The 15,563-nt window shown below is 39.8% G+C and overlaps 1 protein-coding gene across 4 annotated transcripts in view; it reads left to right on the forward strand.

Annotated features, from left to right (window-relative positions):
- Nucleotides 1-12,588, forward strand: part of WDR55 (transducin family protein / WD-40 repeat family protein) — a 69,129-nt gene extending 56,541 nt beyond the window's left edge. Inside the window, exons 9-16 of one of the 4 annotated variants that reach the window (XM_087683691.1) lie at nt 7,385-7,461; nt 7,695-7,740; nt 8,210-8,256; nt 8,861-8,934; nt 9,057-9,112; nt 9,794-9,911; nt 11,709-11,901; nt 12,067-12,585. In XM_087683691.1, coding sequence (XP_087539817.1) covers nt 7,385-7,461; nt 7,695-7,740; nt 8,210-8,256; nt 8,861-8,934; nt 9,057-9,112; nt 9,794-9,911; nt 11,709-11,785 — 495 coding nt within the window. In that variant the 3' untranslated portion in view covers nt 11,786-11,901; nt 12,067-12,585. Of the gene's footprint in view, nt 1-7,384; nt 7,462-7,694; nt 7,741-8,209; nt 8,257-8,860; nt 8,935-9,056; nt 9,113-9,793; nt 9,918-11,708; nt 11,991-12,066 lie in introns of all 4 variants that reach the window. The other 3 variants (XM_087683689.1, XM_087683690.1, XM_087683688.1) reach the window with 3 other exon arrangements.
- The last annotated feature ends 2,975 nt before the right edge of the window (nt 12,589-15,563 follow it).

The raw sequence follows: 15,563 nt of genomic DNA on the forward strand, positions 1-15,563 counted from the left end.
CCCACAACTAGGAGTTGATCACAATGAAGAGCATGCCTCAAGTGAAATTGCTCATACAAATTACGTTTAACAATAACAATCATAGCTATTCAAATTTGTGTCTTTTTTTGGCAGAGTGTGGTTTTTTGATTCACTTTCATGTGAGTGCACATTAGGTGCATTAAGTAAGGGTCAATCTAGTGATTATGAATCTTATTACTCACAAAAAAACACACTCATTCAAGTCTCGTACTTCTTATGATACACCTGTACATGATTGTTTTTAACAAAGGAAGATATTTCCAACACTAAAACTCCCTAGGGATAAAAGAATTCACAGCTAAGATTTTAGAAGTTTGAACATTTTCCAAAGTAGATAGACAAGTAGATCGTGGGAAAAAAGGACATATGGCTTTTCCTTGTTTAGATAAATAAACCAATAGAGAAGATCTCAACTCAAGCCAAGGCAGAATACAGTTGCAGATGTTTAGATGCAGTAAAATCATTGGTATTCAGAACTAGAATCTTGAGATGCAAGCAATGTTGTATAGAAACCTGTTTCCTACAATTTGTAACATACAAAACGTTTCCTATGTAAGCATTTCATACTTGCAAAACATATTTGAAACAAAACTTAAGTTTCTAAATAAGGAAAAAGAAACCTAGCTTCAAAGGTAGAAGAGTAGAGCCCGTGATGTAAACAAATGCTTGAACAGAGATACAGAACTCTGAATGATGAATGGATGAATGCATTAATCAAATTGTTTGCTAGGTATGATACAATTGTTGAGAAACCAAGTCATTCAATACATTTCCTCTACTTCATTCCTATTTTGGTTTCCAGTTACAACCCCAAGAAGGCTTTTTTTGGATCATTACTTAGTGTCGGAGTGCCACTCCAGAGACTTTATTGGGCGCCACTTGAGAGAGTTAGGGTGCCACTCGAGATATGTTGTGCCTATAAATATGACATTGACTTCCTTTGTTCTTTATCCCACACATTCATTCCTTTTGACACTCTGTCACTCTTTTCCATATTTTTCTCTCCTTTCTCTATCCTCTCCATTGCTGTTCACACTCTGCAAGGAGGACATTACGGTTCATGGCTTCTGCATCCATCTCCACCTAGCATTTTGCAGCCTACATCATCTAGCATCAGCCCTCTCACTTGGGTTGCAGCAGTTTCAGGTAGTCTGCAATAGATTACACCCTCTCACTTGGCATCATCATCAGGGTTGGGTTTGTAGTAGTTTCAGGCAGTTTGCAATACACCCACTCTTGCTTCAGCCTTGTTTCGATGCGCAGCGCCCTCCCGCTCGCCCTCGAACGTTGGAAATGTAGCCTTGTCTCATGCTGAAATCTCCTCTTCGGATGGGTTCTTCATTGAGTCAGTCTGTCTTCACTGCTTTGATACCATGTCAGAGTGCAGGAGTGCGGAAGCGTGGGACCAAGACTGAGAGAGTAGAGTGAATACAGAGAGAAGAGAGAGAGAAAGAGACAGAAGAACATGGAGATCTCTTGTATAAAGTATGCTGAATACAAAGGAATGCAGGTATGTACACGGGTGCAGTCCGTTTGTCTGTGTATCTTGACCTCGAAGATGTCTCCCTGTTGGACACCTCGAAGTCGGCTGCAGTCTGCTAGATCTCTGCCCTAAAATCTGCAGCTGCAAGACTGAGAGAGTGTGCTGGTGGCATGCTATTTATAGCCTGAATAAAATGCCAATAAATAATCAGGTCTACTGCATTAAATGAGCCGACTGTGCAAAAAAACTGGCCGACTGTACAACAGTCTGACTGGACTGCCACATGGCAGTCTGCTGTATCCTGCATGCCTGCTGCTGATGTGGCAAACCTCCTCCGCACACCAAAACTCTCTTAGATGACTGCCCGGCTGGAAAACTAGATATGTAACCACCCTAACCGAGAAAAATGCTTGTCCAAGGGATGACAATCTCTAAAAGTACCATTGTTTACTATCCAAGATGTATGGAGTGGTTCTTTGCGGTAGGTTTCTCTATAGGCAACTCATATATGTGGATCAAGTTCTCAACCTCTGATGTCTCTACATGGACAAGGTGAGCTTGAGGCCGAAGTAGATCAATGGTTTGATAGATTAGTTTGACATCCCCTTTGGTGTCAAAAAGGGACTAGGTCTTCATGGCTTTCTTATAGTGGTATGACTGTAAGATCTCCATTGATCGTGTAGGTGGATGGCCACCACTCTACCTCACTAAGGGGGTTACTCATTGTAGGTGGGGGTGAGATTGAGTGAAGGGTGACTTATAGTGCCCAATGTTTTAGTCTTTAGTTTTTTTCAGTTCTTAGTGTGAACACAACTAAAGTTATAAGTTGTGTCACCACTCTTAGAGTTATTAGAGTTGGTTAACTCTAGTTGAGTTAGAGCTAGGTCTATCTTAGACCTATCTTGTATCTTTCATTCTCATTCTTTCAGTTCAGCAAGACACTCTATTCTTTTGCTTCAACATAGTCACATTGTCTCTCTTTTCTCTCCTCCATAGCTGGTTGTTATTTTTCAACATTTTGTATCAGAGCAGGCTCTATGCGTGGATTCAATTCAGCCATTGTCAGCTGGTGCCACCCCTCCTAAGGTCTTGTTGTTGTCTGCCGGCTCTTTGTCGGAGGAAGAGGACGAGCTGTTGCTGTTTTTAGCTTGCGCGCAGCCCTACACGTAGTCTTGTACACAGTCCATACGCAATCGGAGGAGCTACTATTTTGGAGAAGCTGTTGCTCTTCTCAGCTCTGCTCGCGGCTCTACCTGCGATTTTCTGCAAACCCTAAAACGTGCAAAATCCCCTAATTTTTAGAATTGGGGGTTTTTCGAAACTTCTGCAATTTACCATCCATTTTGGTCATCTCTTTCCAAATGTAAGCTCGTACCGTTTGAAATTTGGGGCTTTTGTCAATTTTCGCTCTTGGAGTTGAAATTGATCACCAAATTGAGTAAATTTCACAATTTCATTGACATTTCTGTCTAAAAAATTGGGGCTTTTACTCGATATGCATTCCAAGGTAGCAAACAAGCAGTACAATAGCATTTAGTTGTTGTTACAATCAGATTGAGCAGAAAAAATTAAGGAAATTTAGTAAGTTTTGGTAAGAATCGGCATTAAGTTGCTGTAATTTGTACTTTTGAGGACATACATTATAAGTCAGGTGTGGTACAACAGTGCATTGCTGTTATTTCTTGGCTGAGTATTGATTTGGGTTAAATTGGGCACACTTTGGTATTTGTGTGATAGTTTGGTACTTGTTACATAATCCAAGGAAATTTTTGGTACTTTGAGGAGTACAATCTATACTTCGGTAGAGAAGTATTTGGTTGCAGATTGTTGTCCAGTATTGCTAGCATGGCATGCCGGGGTACTAATGATCAGAGCAACATCCTTGGTGTCCTCACTCAAGAGGATAAACTTGATGGATCAAACTACTCGTGGAATTTTATGGTCCATAACCTTCTTGTAGAGCGAAGAACTCGTGAGACTATGTTACAGGTGATTTGCAGTGACCAGGAGGTCTTGCACCTTAAACATCTTAGTGCAATGCTAGAGGACATGCTGCTAGTGGTGCTACCCCTCCTTCCCCTCCTATCGAGAATCAAAGGAGATGGGACTCAAAAGATGCACATGCACTTTCTTTAATTGCCTTGTCAGTGAAAAGATCGATCATTCCATACATCCGGTCTTGTAAGGCCTCAAAAGTAGCATGGGATGTACTTGAGTGTATGTTTGTAGTATGTAACGAGGCTAGAATATCTTATCTCTATGAGAGTTGACCAATGTGACTATGGATAAGGGTGATAGTATGATAGATCACCTTACTCATATACAGGATTTGCACGAGCAATTACTCAATGTGGATGAAGTCATTTAGAATGCTGAATTGGTAAACATCATATTGAACTCTCTTGTAGAGTCGTATGTTGGTTTCCACACCTCTTTGATGTTGTCTTTTTGGGGGGGGGGGGGGGGGAGGGGCAGCAGCCCCTTATATTTGTGAAGTTGGAGGTCCTCTTGTTGCAAGAGGAATAGACTCGAAAGAATGTTGCATTGCATTCAGGAGATATGGCTATGCTTTTCAAGTTCAAGGCAAAGGAAAAGTCAAGCAAAATGCAAAAAATTAGCAAAAGGGTGATGTTGAACAACCATCAAGTAAGGTTGCCCAAGACATAGAAAAGTCTAAAAAGAAGGGAAAATATCATTATTGCAAGAAGCGAGGTCACTATATTGATGAATGCTGTAAGAGATTAGCCAAAGAGAAGAAAGAGGACTCCGGTTTGGTTGTCCTAGAGACATCAACGAGCACATCTACTGATGGTGGTGCTTTAACCAACTTTGTGGAGGAGGACTATGCATTTTTGATTTGCAGTTATGATTCTTCAATGGCTGATTTAGCATTTAATGCCGCTGAAATGCAGTAAACATGGTATTTTGAGAGTGGGAGCTTCAAAGCATACCACTTCTAGGGAGTGTTTGTTTTCCTCTTTGCATTTAGCTCTTGTTAGGAAGCGTGTTACATGTGCGAACAACAATAGTTATGATGTTTGTGGCATTGAGACAATCACTATTACTGCTTTTGATGGTTCTGACTTCATGCTTCTAGATGTCTCATTTGTGCCTAGCATTACAAAGAACTTGTTGTGTAGCTTTTAATGAGCATGGCTTTCAGGTCATCTTTGAGGATGACAAATACATTGTCAGAGATAGGGAGATGGATTATGCAGTCAAGCTGTTTGGGACCCTATATAAGGGTTGTTTTTGTTGGATACCTATGATGCACAATCTCATGATACTCTCCAGTCATTACTCTATCGCCTACTATGCAAAATGTGGAGCTATGGCATGCCCGCTATGGATATATGAGTTTTGGGAGCTTGATGACCCTTCAACACAGGAAAATGTTGTAGACATTTTTACCAAGGCACTAGCTTGTGAGAATTTTGAGGCTTTTCACAAGTCCTTAAACTTGCTACCCTTTTGGTGATTGATGATTCCTGTACTTTACCACATCAGCACTGCAAGGGGGTGTTAGAATTTGCCAATTCTATGGGCAATGCCCAATGTTTTAGTCTTTAGTTCTTTTTCAGTTCTTAGTGTAAATAGAACTAAAGTTAGAAGTTGTGTCACCACTCTTAGAGTTAAAGTGAGAGTCAATTAACTCTAGTTGAGTTAGAGCTAGGTCTATCTTAGACCTATCTTGTATCTTTCATTCTCATTCTTTGAGTTCAGCAAGTACGCTCTACTCTTTTGCTTCAGCACACTTTCATTGTCTTTCATTTCTCTCCTCCATAGTTGGCTATCAAGTAACCTGCCCGAAGGCTATTCCAGCAATCCTCAAAGATCGCTATTTCAAGTTCCGTCTATGCGGGCCTCGAGATCCCATCTCGAGTTACGTCGGCCTCTTGTGAAGGATCCGGAGGCAAGGGATTTACGGCCAAAGCCTCCCCTGGTACCCAAGCGTCCTCCTGTTCCAAGTAGCACCCACGGAGAGACCTCTCGTGGCGGGTTCAGTCCACATATCCGGCGCGGCTAACAACCGCCTTGGATAGGGTCAGGAAGAACTCAACAATACATGTAGCATAAAGGCTTTTCCAAGAGTGGACAATTTCATACAAGGACCAATGGCTGGGGTTTCATCCCTTGAACAAGGTCCCATAGGTTTTGTGAGGTCCAATACATGCCATAACAAGTTAGACCAACTGGTGAAGTTAGACGTTTTGAAATGACTCTAATCAGTAAAAGCAATCCTAGTAAATGCAGATGTATGAAAACAACTCTTTGCATGCAGGTCAACTTCAATGTGGATGTACAATGTCCATCAAATCTGGCGTAATTGCTTCAATTCCAGCAGTTGCTTTGATGTTTTGGCTTTTGTTTAATGGGTGCATTCCTAAGGTGGCTGAGAAACACTAATTTCTGCTGTAAATTAGGGTTTTGACAGCATAAACAGTGGTGTCCACCTTCAAACAATTGAGAAAAATCGAGGATGATTGAGATTCAATGGCACACTTCTCAAGATAGCTGATAAACCCCTAATTACAGGGGTAATTGGGTCTGAATTCAGCAAAACTGTGCTGAATCTCTTCAGATTTGCTGAGATGAGGGAGGATAGTAGAGAGAGAAACCTTCAATCTGATGCCAAGAAAGTGCCATAGCAACAATCCCCTCCTGTTTTAGGGAGAGAAAATAAGGTCACATACTGGTTTTTAGGGTTTTGCTGCTATCTGAAATCCTAATTTCTGCACCAGCAACTGTCAACGGCCTCATTTTTAGGGTTTCTTGCTGTTTACAGCCCCAGAATCTGTTCCAAATCAGGTTACCATGCTGTTGTGAAGCTTCAATACTTGTCTCCTTACCCACAACTGAGTTCTTCACCCTTAGATCTGCTTCACACAGCCCAAAATGGAAGTAAACCAGCCCAACATGGAAGATATACTTGCATGCAGCCCAGAACTGTCCCAAATTCTGAGGCTATGCTGCAGTGATCAAGGTTTACCTGTGAAAGTAGTAGTGATATGTTGTTGGATTTGAAGTATTCCAACTTCTATCTTTTGTAACAAATGTTTGTGGAATCAAGTTAAAAAAATACTGCAATGGCCAACAAGGTTATGGGGTCAATCTGTTCTGGACTCTGGATAAATTGTGCAACCATGTACAGCATTCGAGCTTCACTGCTCGTGTTCACACTGTTTCTTTTGAAGTGCTGAATCCGTTCCATAGTTTGATGTTCTACTGCCTTTTAAGTAACTGAAGAGAGGTTTCAACTTGACTGCTGAAGTTTCTGGTTTTACAAAACCTTCAAGACTGCCCTTCAGAGCCACTGAAGAGCGCAGTTCTTGCCCCTCTTCACCAATTTGTGAGGTGTGACAATTCACGTTTACAGACAGCCTGAACAAGGTAGCACTCAAAATGGTGGCTCACTTGCTTGATTGGCCTTCTCTCAGCCTCTCATCGTGCATCTATTCGATAAATATTGATCATTATCATCATATATTCTGAGTATGACTCGTAGATGAAATTCTGTTGCTCTGTTCACATCCTTCTTATCAGCATTGGTTGTGCAAGCATAAACATAAAGTTAAGCCTAGAAAAGCCTATCCCTACTGGTGAAAAATGCAGCTAAACCAAGCTTCAAAATTCATCTTACCTGAGCCTTGTTCTGCACAGCACATTTGCTCCCCTTTTAGCAGGATTGATTACTTGAAGAGACTTGTCAAGGAGGCAAGCACATGTCTTGTACAATTCTGTGCAAGTATAATATCAGGATTCATTTATAGCTGTACAAGAAGAAAGATTTGTGCACTACACACATAATGTCTGATAATGTGCAGGTACTTCGAATTATTTATTGCATCATTTGATTTTTATTAATTGCCATGGAATTAGGATGGACGGAAGATCGTTTGTGGTTCACAAGATGGAGTGCTGCTTCTGTACTCGTGGCCACATTTTAAAGACTGCAGGTGATCATAATTCATGTAGTTAAGCAGAAGAAATAATAGAGTTTTAACTTTTGGTTCAGCAGGAGCTTAGCTGCTAATATGCAATATTGTATGCTGTATATTCAGTTTGATTTTAGAAGGAATCATTTTTCCTAATAGCTAAGCTGAAGTTCAATTGTAATTTAGGTAAGTTCTTTCCTGTCAGTTTATCGGAGACAATCTTCTTGATGTAAACTTTTGTGCTTTTAATTCAGTGATCGCTTTGTCGGGCATCCAAAGTCAGTTGAAGCAATATTAAAAGTGAGTTTCTTTATCTATCTTCCAAGACGTGAATACTTTCACTCAGATCTGCATTATGCATACCATTTGGTTCAATTATTCAGAATTTGGTTTATTTTTATGAATCTGCCAGAACTGAGCATTTATGAAAATCAGCAAGGGGAAGTAGAGGATGGTGCCAGTCTTTGTAAAGATCTTCCAAATCTAGTATGAAAGCTGCTCTTGTCAAGCTTTTATGCTGACCATGAAGATGGCATGTTTGTCACCTTTGCAAATCTGACAAAAGCCTCCTTTATTATATTTCGGTCCTAGTGAATGGGGTGTTACTTTTAGCACAGGGGTTGCATTTGGGTGGTTTTAGATCTCAGATCAGTATGTGTATTTGGTGGTAATACCTAAACTGGTATCCGCTCTGTGGGTTATGAAGGCTTTCTTGCCACAGTTATGTATATTTTGTCACTTAACATGAATTCTCATGGCTTTACTGCAGCTTGATGAAGATACAATCATAACTGGATCTAGTGATGGCCTAATCCGGTAAGTGTAATCTGTTGATTTCATCATGAACTGGTTATTCTTTCTAGCCTCTTTCTTTGATTGCCCCCCCCCCCCCCCCCCCACCCCCTTCCGGAAAAGGTACTCTCTTATAAGGCTAGATTGTCGGTTTGTTTAGAGGTAGTGTCTGGGTTGATGATTGTCTAGGAGAATGTAATTATGTACCTCTCGAACCAGTCATTAAAGCTAGAAAAGTCGATGGGCCAGGGTGTATGAGATTGTTGAACAGGTTCTCTTCTCAAATGCTCCAGCTTTTGATGATCTGCTATATAGCTACTAGTAGTTTGAACCAGGATGTAATTGTCTGACAGTTTTATTTTAGTTAGCGTTATTAAGTGTGAGCTTCTGTTTTGGCTAGTACTCTATATCCCTTACTCGACACAGCATATCCTTGTAATTGGTCTTTTCAATGTACTCAACATTCCTAAGTGTTTTCATGATCCATTTCATTTTCTGGCTCCAAATGTGGGATATGCAGAGTGAAGGTTTAGTGTAGTGCTTGTCATGTAAATTGATGCAAAAGATGCTATACATTAAGTTGCATCATGTGCTGATGTGGTGGGTTAATAATTTTTTGCATTGGCAGTGTCATCTCTATTCTCCCGAACAAAATGATAGGTGTCATAGGGGAACATGCAGATTTCCCCATTGAACGTTTAGGTAACAAGGGTTGATATTTATCTAAATAGATGATTGGATTTCTTTGAAAGAAAAGTCAAGTGAACTGCGTATATGTTTTGGACACCCTCTTTTCTGCTAACCATGCCTTGGGATGTTGACAGCCTTTAGTTCTGATTGTAAGATACTTGGAAGTGCATCACATGATCAGGTTTTGAAGGTTCGATGTTCTCCACTTTGTTGTGACTACAGAGGCTGTAAAGCTCTTTTGTTTGTACTTACATTTATCAAATTTATGATAGCAGCCCTTTTTTGTTTACTTTAGTGACACACATTCTTTGCTTTTGTCTTTTGCAATGTCTTTCTCATCATGAATAACCAAACATTATATAGATAACACTTGACCCGAGCCGGTACATATTGTCTCCATAATGTTGTAAAGCATGCTGTACTACCTGTAGGAAAGAAGACTACATTTACAACACCATTTTTTCAAATGTTGGGAAAGGCACTCTGTACTAGCTGTAGTTGGGAAAAAGAGTTTACTTACATTCTTTCAAATGTTGGGAATAGCCACAAAACGAAGTGGCCCTTCCATTGTTTTGAAGACTCAGGGAATTGAGTGCTTTGCTTTCTGTATTCAAGTGCTGTGGTAGAACCTACATTTAGATTAGGTGACATACCTTTTGTGGCCTCATTTGTATTGACCCAGGATCAATAAATGTGGCAGTTTCTCGCTGCTCTGTTATTGTGTTGTCTCTGATCCCTACCCTGTAAGGCAGCAGCTCTAGAAAGTTGGATGCTGATAGATATATATTTGTTTTCTCTGTTTTCCAGAATAACTGTGACATTTCGCTCTTTGTTAAAAAAAATAAAGAAATCTAACTGATCCATCTTGCAGCTTTGGGATGTAAACTATTTAATGGAAGAGGGCATGAATATGGATGATGAACATCCAAAGGAGAGAAAAAATGATGCCAAAGAAGATTCAGATGATGACAGCATGGGTGAAGGTGGCGGTAAAGGTTTGAATCACATTCTTTGTCTGTCTGTCTGTCTCTTTTTAAATGGTGCACACATAGCAAATGGTTTATGACTATTGCCTGTTATAGCAAATGCTTAACTTGGACTTTCTGGGTGTAGGATGTGGCTCCTTCAATATCTTCTTGAAAAGTAACTCTATAGATTAGGGAGAAGTAAAGGTTTCACATCAGAGATGATGTTAGAAATAAGGGTTTCAACACATGAGAGCCAACCCAAAGTCTGGGTGGAAAGTGGAGTATCCTAGACTTCTGTTGGGCTTCCTGGGTTTGACGGCATTCACGTTCCCATTCATGATGTTAGAGCTCATAGCTGGTGTCTGAGCACTTTTGGCATTGCAGGATGCATTTGTGTAGCTATCTGTGAAGTCATCTCGTATGTTTTACTTTTTGGCTGTTCAGAATGCGATAGGCACAGGTGTTTGCTGCTGCTCATCTAAGTTTTGCAGCTAGTCAGTTGTGATTATAAGAGGAGGCTTCTTGCTGTGGCATGCTGTTATTTCCACTTTCTACAGTGCTGCAGATTTTTCAGTCTATTTTGGCTTGGGATTCACACACAAAAAATTTCTAGATTCTCAAAGAGTTTCATGTTTCTTTTGTCCCCTGCAAATATTTCCCTTCAGACTAGGTAGAAGCAAACAGTACAATCAACTGAAGAAGCCTAAGGAAACAAAGAAAACCACCACCCCAGGCTGGCCACTGTATAGTGTAATGAGAATCTGTACAAAAGCCAAATGAAATCTTACAGACTTTCAAGTGTGCGCTCAGTAAAACATGTAAGCTACTGGTGATAACAAATATAGAAGTACATTATGTAGTCTCTAGTACCATATGCTGTAGGTGTTTCTCAGAAAAGGAAGATTCTACCAATAATCATCTCAGTCAAATAAACTGAGGTTAAACTTACAAAATATGTTTAGAAAGGAATACATCTGAGAGCAGCCATTCACAGTAGTGTCGAATATACAAAAGCCAATTTGGTGTCCTATAATGGCAAACCATGTGTGACTCTTAAGTGGAAGAACTGCCCCAATCCTAAATAGCAAGAAAGGCATCTTTCCTCCTCCCTATGTCCTGATTCTCTCTGTACGCTTTCCATCTTCCTTAGAGAGTGTGGATGATTTCTGCTCAAATCCGGTAGAGAGTCTTGGGTGTAGATATATTTTCAGCTTGATGGAATGACTGCATTTTCAGTCTCTAGAGGGGCCTGACTCAGAGTCTGGATGGTGAATCCAAAACGCACTTAATTGTTAATTATTCATCTGTATTGTGCATCCAAAACTCACATCTATAGTGTGGACTGTTGTATAAAATAAACCTCCTGAGATCCTTTATGATGATGCCAATTGTGGTTAACAGTAGTATTCAGGCAAGCTATGTAGAATGGATTGGCCATGATCTATGGTTGAATGCTGAAGCTGCTACCATGTAGCTGATCCATGGTTGGAGGGCTGAAGGTTCTACCATGTAGCTTTGTATAGGTTATGACCAAATGTATTGACATGGCCAGAAATGGGACGATGACATTAGACCCCACAACATCAGAACCTTAAGCTTTATCAAGTCAAAACAGCATGCAATCATAACTGCAGCCCCGAAGTTATGAATAAAAATTACAACCACATCCCTTTCCCATGTCGCATCTCACAGATGATTTATGGCATATGCATGTCACGTCTTTTTTTTCTTTTTGGGGTGACTATCAATACCTTGTAGAGGAACGAACTGTTTTGCCATGGTCTTCATATTAGAGTAACAGTTTGTTGTTTCTGGCAGTGCAAAAGAAAAAGAAGCGTAGGAAAAATCCCAAGGGTGCTGCAAATACAAGTTCAGATTTCTTCAAAGATCTTTGATAGCTTTCTGTCTCAGATATTGACCTCCCCTGCGCTCCCTGATGTTTTGTGGCTTCCACTCATTAACTGTAGTTTACCAGACAACACGGTCTGGGGGAAGAGAGATTTCTATGCTGGTAATTATTTTTGAAGAATACAGCAGTTTCTATTTTTTCTAGACTATGGCGATTACTGACAAGTCTATATCAGCTGTAAACACCTTTAGGTGAGTATCTTGGCTGCGTGGTTTTTCCTTATCTAAATGTTGGCACTAACAGTGGTAATTCTTTTGCAAATGGCAGCATGGGAGTTTCCACCATTGTGCGTGGCAGTTGGGTTTGCTGTGATATGAATCTGTCTAGTTGGCTACATATCCTAACGTGTCACTCATACACAATCTCTGGAGGGGGACTGCTATGTTTTCAAAGCCGCTTGTGATGTGGTACATGAATTTTTTGGGGCCTTATCAACTGCATGGGATCTAGCCTTGTAGTGTACACAAGGCTGTCTGTGCTTACACAGTATTACCTTGATGAAGGGAACTTGTATATCAGGTCGATTGATCCAAAGCCTTATTTTTCAGTGTTCTTTCCTATTGTGTTACTGGCACGTGTATTTTCCTTCTAAATTTCATCAGACAGAGGAATGAGCTCTGTAGAAAGAGAGAAGTTCAAAAGATGATAAGCGTTTTAGGTCAAGAGGGGGGTATATCTGTAAATGTCCCTCTCTTTCAGTGATATTTGTTCTTGAGAACCAATCGTATCAACATATTTTCTACTCGTGCGAGTTCAACAATCTTATGGTTCAATTGTTGCACATGCACTCTCGGAACTGTCATGGGTTTTGGTTGGGCTTAGGAGAGTTGAAGAACATAGTATTGTTTCTAGTAAATATCAAAAAGCATGCAACAATTAGCATGGATTTTGGATGTGCTGTAGCAAATTATGGCAAGCATGTCAGTCGATAGTAAACATAGCAACTACAATCCTTGCAGCAGCATCTAGGACATCAAAAGTAACTGAACTATGATGTAGAAAGAAGTGAATCTTGGCCTAGTGGTATTGAAATTACGATGTGGCTTTACAACAGTTAACCAAGCTTATCCATTTCACTAATGAAGCCCAACAATAACAAGCGATGATTGTGGTACCATAGCACAAGTGCGAGTGCAACAAGAGTGAATAGACAAAATGAGGGGTTACAAAATTCCAAAAATTTATTTTACTGGGCTTTTTGATGACACAAGTGCCACGTGTCTAAGTACTTGAACACTTAAAACTAGAGTGAACAAGCACCCATAAAAGCCACTGCATCCTTGCTATTGCTTAATTGATAGATGCTGAATAACGCACACATAAGCTCTTTGACCATTGAGGATTGCATCCTTGCCGTTGCTTAATTGATACATGCTGAATAACACACACACACACACACACACACAAACACACACACACACACACACAAGTACTTTGACAATTGGGATTGTGCCTAGTACTCTAGAAACCTAAATCTGAAAAAAAGAAAACCAACACAAGTTACTTTGACCATCGGGATTGTGCCCTGTACACAAGAAACCTAAATCTGAAAAAGGTCCATGATTGGCCCATACTGTGCAGGCCAAATGATATAATACAAATTTTTGTATCTTTGTTTGATGAACTCATTGTGGAGAAGCTAGGGGTGGTCCTTGTAAAAGGCCATCTTGTGCTCCATAAGGATTTTGGAGAAAACCATGTGCTTTAAGTGTTTATTTGGGTAATGCTTGCCTTGATTATACATTCAGCTCAATCGATGACTTGAACTCTAGGTCATCTAGATTGTTGTGGTGGTAGTGCATCATTTAGAATCAATTGTTGCTCAATGATGCATTGGTTTGCCAAGTCAACATTGCGCATTTCTTGTGATCCATTACTAAATTTAGAGTTATAAGTACCCATGTGAAGCAAAGTTGGGGTGAATAGTCAATTGAAATGCCAAAACATGATCCTCACTTTTGAAATTGGGTTTGGATGTAGTTAGCATTAGCATCTCTCCTTTTGCAAAACTTGTAGCATAGAGGAGGTGATTTTAGATGAACTGTGATGCTAGTGGTTGTGTAGTTGACATTAGCACCTCTCCTTTTGCAAAACTTGTAGGATAGAGGAGGTGATTTTAGATGAATTGTGATGCTAGTGGTTGTCCAGCTAAAAACGGTAGAAAGATCAGGACCTTGGTTGTGTCTTAAGTTTATGATAATAAGATTGGGGTCGATTGTTGCAAGTGGCATTTCTACCCCCATCCATATCCCTCTCCCCGCTTAAAATAAATGACTAATCTAGACATCAACAATCTCATCAATGTGTAGTCCTAAAAGTATCCCAATATCTGTTTAATAAAGCCCTATGCAAGAGGTTTGGGTTGGGCCATTGACACTATTATATAGATTTAAAAAGGTGAAGCCACAAAGTCGACAATTACAATTTCACGACAGTCTGCATGTTTCGTTGGACATGAATTGCATAAATGGGTTGAGTGCAATGGGCATAGAGCAAGTACACATGATGGCTTTTGATGAGGATACTCTAACAAAAAATGTACCTCGAATCATTATGGAGGAAAGTTGAACACATAGGCAAAGCATAAGTTGCTTATTTGAGGTTTCCACATGCCATTTGGTATAGAACCTCATGTAAGTCTATTGTGTTGACTTTATGAACAATGATTTGATTGTCTAGTTGATCCACTTATAAATTTTCCTAGAGTGATTCCAACGCTCATAGTTACGTCAAAATAAGTTTTCAAAAATTTACAAGTGCCTCAAGTAATTATTGTTGCACTTTTTCCATTTGTATTACCTTCTTTTTTTTCTACCTTTGGGATTTTCGCCATCTTTTGCCTTTTGACATTCTTATGAGATGTGAATGGGAATCAATAGGTACACATTTTATTAGAGCACAACATAAACTTGAACTTCTTTGGAAATTATTGGGTTTCTAAGATACTCACAAATTCAACCTAGCTAACCAAGCTTACATAAATATTGTGTCTTCTTTGTACATTGGTTAGATTTGAACATGCTAAGATGCCTAGGCAAGAGTTAGCAAGCTTGTTTACATTAAGAGGCTTCTTGTGGTAGACAGTAATGAGGTGTGCATTGTATTTTTATACGACCACATCTTGAGGCATAAGAGATTGTCTTACACCAAAATGTGTAACTAGCATATCTTTCACATGCCTAGTATTTGAGACATGGGGCCTTTGAGAGGATTCTATGTTGAATGAGGTTCTCTGTCAATTAAGAAAAGCAAATAAAATTCAACAAAGTGTATCAAACAGTATTGGTTAGTTGGCCCATTTTCATTAACTCTTAAATTGAAAATAGCTAGTTAGTTGCACAATTATGGATGCTTATGGTTGGAGGTTGACACTCTTAGGGTTGTAGGTACATTGTGGTATGGATGCTATTGAGATAAAGACCAATGTGGCTTGTCGTGCATCCTACTGGCCGAATAATGCCAACCATATATGTACATACTTATTCTTTATTCTTTGATTGATAAGACAACTATGATATAAATGTTGTTGGGGTAAATGCCAATATGGCCTCCTGTCCATCTGACTAATTGATGTCAACTATATATGTATATACTCATTCTTTATTCTTTGAGTGATAAGACAATAAGGTGTTACTCATAAGAGAGCTAATGGAGGCACCACAAACATACCATTCTCCCTCCCTCCCTCCCCCCTCATTTTGGATAAGATTCAATGTGTGCAAAGAGGTTGAAAAATTCTTAAAATCCCATTTGGACTTAGTCTT

This window comes from Lygodium microphyllum, chromosome 8 (genome assembly GCF_053477565.2).
Source record: "Lygodium microphyllum isolate KBCC chromosome 8, Lygodium_microphyllum_v1.1.10, whole genome shotgun sequence".
Taxonomy (NCBI): Eukaryota; Viridiplantae; Streptophyta; class Polypodiopsida; order Schizaeales; family Lygodiaceae; genus Lygodium; species Lygodium microphyllum.